A 4,742-nucleotide genomic window follows, 5' to 3' on the forward strand; every position below is an offset into this window, starting at 1 on the left:
ACCAGGAAGCTCAATATACTAGTCAAGAATCTTCAGCCAATATTGAAAAAGAGTATGATAGCAATGCTCCTGATATATTTGATATAATAAAAGAAAATGTTGACATTTTGCCCGCCAGTTTCGCATGTAAATCTGATTTACCTGCTTTCATTAAAAATACCCAGAAAGAGGGGGTTGCAAATAAATCGAAAAAATATATTGAGTCAATGAAGACTAAAAAGTGGCATAAGAAGAGATAATTATTTCAAATAAACTTCTTGGAAATTTTTTACTTCTAATCCATGCTATTCTCAATACTTTTTTATTTATAATTATTAAACTTGTAATTTAGGCGCCAACTGTCTATTTGCATTCGCAATTATAAATATTTTAAGTATTTCTAAATATTGTTTGTATTGAACTTAATAAGAACATTTAGGTGCAATACATAAAAGGAAATTGAGTTTGATAAAGAATAGAATGGTTATTCTGGGTTCTATTAGCATATATGTAAATATAAATATATTATAAATGCGAAGAATGTGGGATAAATATTGTAAATCAAAGAATTATTTCTTTTAGGATTGTAAGCTTAAATTATAATAAAAATTTTGAAGAGATTTATTTATATTTTTTTCGTAGTTAATAAGTTGTTTTAACTCTTGTATTCTATTTATATAAGATGTTTGATCTTGTTTTTCCAAAAGCATTAGAGCATTAATATCAGCTTTCAATTCAGTATTACTTAAAGTTACCTCATTTATCTCTTTTTCCAGAGTTAATGATTCAGAAATTATCATTGAGAGGTTATCTTCAAGCTCATCAATAAACTGAGAATTTTCTTGTTTAACTTCATCATTTTCAAGATTTAGATGCATTATCATATTCTTGAATGCAGATTCTTTATGAGGTTCAGAAAGATCCTTTAAAGGCATGAATTCTTTCTTATAAGGTACATAGATGTATTTAGGATCGTAAATTGGGTTTGAAATAATATCTTCCAAATCTTTATTTAAATTTTTATTGGTATTATTTGAAGTTAAATTAAGAATTTCATCGTTAATTAATTTGGAGGCATTTTCTATTTCTTTAGTAGTTAAAGATTCATCAAAAACAATAAGATTAGAGTCTTCAAGATTGCTGAAATCTTTTGTCATATTTTGGAATAATTCATTTCCATATAAATCTAAGATAAATTCGGGTATTTGTTGAGGATGATTTCTCATATCTCTGTAAAATAAGTAAATTATTTCTCTTTGAATAAGTTCAAAAATTTGTTTATTATATGAACCTCCATCATTATTTATGCCTTCTTCACTCTGTTCTTGATCTATTCTTGAAAATATATTTTCTTTAAGCAAATATGGTCTTGGTAATCCAAGTTTAATAACTTGTGTTTCTTTTTCCCATTGGAGCCTTTTCCTCTCCTCTTCTTGAATTTGGATTTCTCGTTGAATGTCCATTTGATCTAATTTCTTTCTATTTTCTCTTTCTATAAATTTTTTTTGTTTATCTAAGAACTGTTTTTTAAGATAATCCAAGTCAACTTCTACTTTATTTTTTGCAGGAGGAAGATCATAAAGCAATGTTTTTGCTTGCATTTTGTACATTTCAAACCTGGCTTTTCTTCCTATTGGATCCATAGAAGAAATACTGCCTTGATCTCCAATAACTGAACCTGTATTTAAACTAAATCTATCACTCAAAGTTATATGACCTAGTATTGTAGAAATGCTACTTCTATTAGAACCCAATTCATTAAAATTCTTTATTCTTCTAGAAATTTGACCTAGGTTAATTTCTCTGATAAGTTTTTCATCCTGTACTTCCCTATTTGATTCATTACCAGGGACAGGAAATTTATCCATTTCTACTGGATTAAAAGGGCTTGGTTGCGATATTTCCCACAATATTGCTCTAGATTCTTCAAGAATTGTACTTCTTTGTGGATCAATAATTGAGTTCAGAACTTTTGAATGCATTGATGCGCTTTCTGTTGATTTATATACTGAATCAGAACTATTTTCAATTTCAAAATTCAAATTGGAAATCATTTTTACATCATTTAATGACAACTGAGGTTTTGGAAGGTCCAATTTTCTTTTCTTTACAACTATTCTATTTGGTTCCTCAAACTTAAAGCTTACATGTTTTTTGTTTTGGCCTTCTTTTCCAGATACTTGGGAATTACTTTTATTTTTTGATTGGCTACTTTTCATCTTGGTATTTAATCCTTCAAGCTCTGCATATGAAATCTTTTTTTCCGTTTTTTTAGGGTCTTGGTCCATTTTGAATGGACCTTCTTCTGGTGCTTCTTCAAAGGGTATTTCATTTAAATAATCAACTCCTTTATATTTCTTCTTTCTATATCTCATAATTGAAGCATGTGAAAGCATTCCTGCAGCCTTTAATTCTCTTCTTTTCTGAAGCATAGCAATTCTTCTAGCTTCTTCTAAATATCTCTCTCTTGCCTTCCTCTTTGCCTTTCGGCCATTAGTATTAGCTAACCTAGCTCTCGCTTCTGCTAACATTTCAATTTCCTCCTCATCCATATCTATAGAATCAGGCTTACTTGGCTTTGTTTCAGGATTTGGATCTATTTCTCCAGGTTTTAATAGCCTAGGATCAAGTTCTTTTGGTATTTTTTGGCCAGTTGCTCTATCTAGTAATAACTCATAGTGCTCTAAACATTGATGAGCTGTTCTTCCAACCAAAGGGGCAATAGTCCTCCATTGACAAGGAAACAGTTTAGCTAAATGAAGTAATTTTTCTTCCTCTGCTCTTGACCATTCAGTCTTTTTTACTCTAGGGTCTAGCCATTCATACCATCTTGATTTGCATTGCTTTGCAGATTTCATAATTAACAGAGACGCTACTCTAGACCAATTATTAAGGCCGTACTTCATTACGGCTGCTTTAAGAATTTCATCTTCGCTGTTTTTCCACAGCCCTCCATTTTGTATCATACTCATCTTTGCAAATTAGTTTTAATGAATTATTTTCTGCTTCCAAAAAATTTGCATACAAATATATCATAAATATGTTCGCTTATTATATAGAAGTACATACCATATATTCCTTAATACCATATAGTAATGGTTGATACTATAAAATTATATTACTTTCACTATTGAATTATTATTTTTGTTATTATTCTTTTGCTTTTCGTTTGTTTTTTTTTTTCAAGTTTTATTTTTCCTTCTCACAAATTAATTGGCCACATTTGGCGGTAAAAAAGGTAGAATAATGAGTTACTGCTTGTATTATTAGACCAAGTATTAAATCTTAGAATATAAAAGAGAATATTAACTAATACTTTTTTTTTGAGAGAAACCAACAAGTATAGAAAGAGTAACTATATTAAATTTTAAACAAATAATCAATTTATTGAAAGTTATTAATGCAGAATAATGATATCAAATCCATTACTTGATTTAAATTTGTCTAATAATGACATTAAAAAATCTGAAAGCAGCAATAAAAGACTGACAAAAAGTCAAAAAAAGATGATTGCTCGCGAAAATAGGAAATTGAAACTGAAATCACAGCGAGTTGAAGAGAGAAAAAGACAAAGAAGTCAGGCTTCATCCCAAAGAAAAGAATTTTTAAATTCTATGACTGAAAATGAAAGAAGATCTTATATATTAAGAGAACGCTTTATAGAAGAGCATAAAAGATTCTTTCTTTCAAAATTCTCTATTTCTCATTTCTCTGATTATAAATTTGAAAAAACAGGTAATCCTCATATCTGTTTTAATTTTAGTTTTGAAAATAAAATGACTGAGAAGGAAATGAATTCTTTAATACGACAAATTTCTCTTGCTAATAGCTATATGATGAGGTCATTAAAGATAGTTGATACAGAAAATCCAGATTCAGACGCAATGAAAACATTGTTGGAGCTAGGTCCAAATTCAGAAACTTCAAAGTCGTACTATAATAGGTTCAATTGGAAAGGTTGGGTAGATTTTCACATATCTTCAATCAAATTAAATGATACATTTCACCAAATCGGAATTCAAAAGTATTCTATGAATAAATGGTTCATGAAATTACATGAAAAACCATTTTGGGAAGTATTTCCTTTAAGTCAAATAGTAGTTCTTTCTCCTGATTCATCCGAAGAGCTTGAAGAATTTGAACCAGATAAGGTTTATATTATTGGAGGGCTAGTTGATAGAACTGTTACCAAGTACGAATCTTTAAATCAAGCCTTGGAGAAGAAGTGTGTATGCAAAAAACTACCTGTTAAATCATTAATTAGTGGAAGAGCTAATTGCATTCTAAATGTAAATACTGTAGTTGAAATACTAGTCAACAGATATCATCAAAAAGATTGGAAGACTTCTATTTTACAAGCTATTCCTGTTAGAAAAGCTCAAAATCATAGCAGAAGAGCTGCAAAAAAACAAAAACTTTTAAATTCATCAACTAATTGTTAAATATATATATTAGTTAAATCATGAATTAATCTATATTTATAATATTTTATGTTTATATTTTTTTTAAATATATTATCAAAATTATAATATTACTATTTATTATTTACTATTTTTTCGATTAATAATTTTATCCACATGAATCAAATAATTTAATAAATTTGCACACACAAAGAAATTGATATAATAACGATTTCAATTTATTGTTATCGAAGGAAAATGATAAGCAGATGTTCTGTGTTAATTTTGCATTGAAGCAGGTTTCTATTTTATTGATAAACTATCTTTAATGCAGTAAACTATATTAATTATTTTTATTAAATA

General features: G+C 28.3%; 2 protein-coding genes across 2 annotated transcripts; one reads left to right on the forward strand and one right to left on the reverse strand.

Moving 5' to 3' along the window:
* Nucleotides 1-557: 557 nt before the first annotated feature.
* On the reverse strand, nucleotides 558-2,951 carry Chro.50385 (CDC5 cell division cycle 5-like (S. pombe)). Its single annotated transcript, XM_660572.1, has 1 exon — nucleotides 558-2,951. One exon carries the CDS (start codon nucleotides 2,949-2,951, stop codon nucleotides 558-560), a length of 2,394 nt encoding a protein of 797 aa, XP_665664.1.
* A 438-nt stretch (nucleotides 2,952-3,389) lies between these two features.
* Nucleotides 3,390-4,421, forward strand: Chro.50384 (hypothetical protein). Its single annotated transcript, XM_660573.1, has 1 exon — nucleotides 3,390-4,421. The coding sequence occupies one exon, from the start codon at nucleotides 3,390-3,392 to the stop codon at nucleotides 4,419-4,421; it is 1,032 nt and encodes a 343-aa protein (XP_665665.1).
* The last annotated feature ends 321 nt before the right edge of the window (nucleotides 4,422-4,742 follow it).

Source organism: Cryptosporidium hominis, assembly GCF_000006425.1.
Source record: "Cryptosporidium hominis TU502 chromosome 5 CHRO015136, whole genome shotgun sequence".
NCBI lineage: Eukaryota > Apicomplexa > Conoidasida > Eucoccidiorida > Cryptosporidiidae > Cryptosporidium > Cryptosporidium hominis.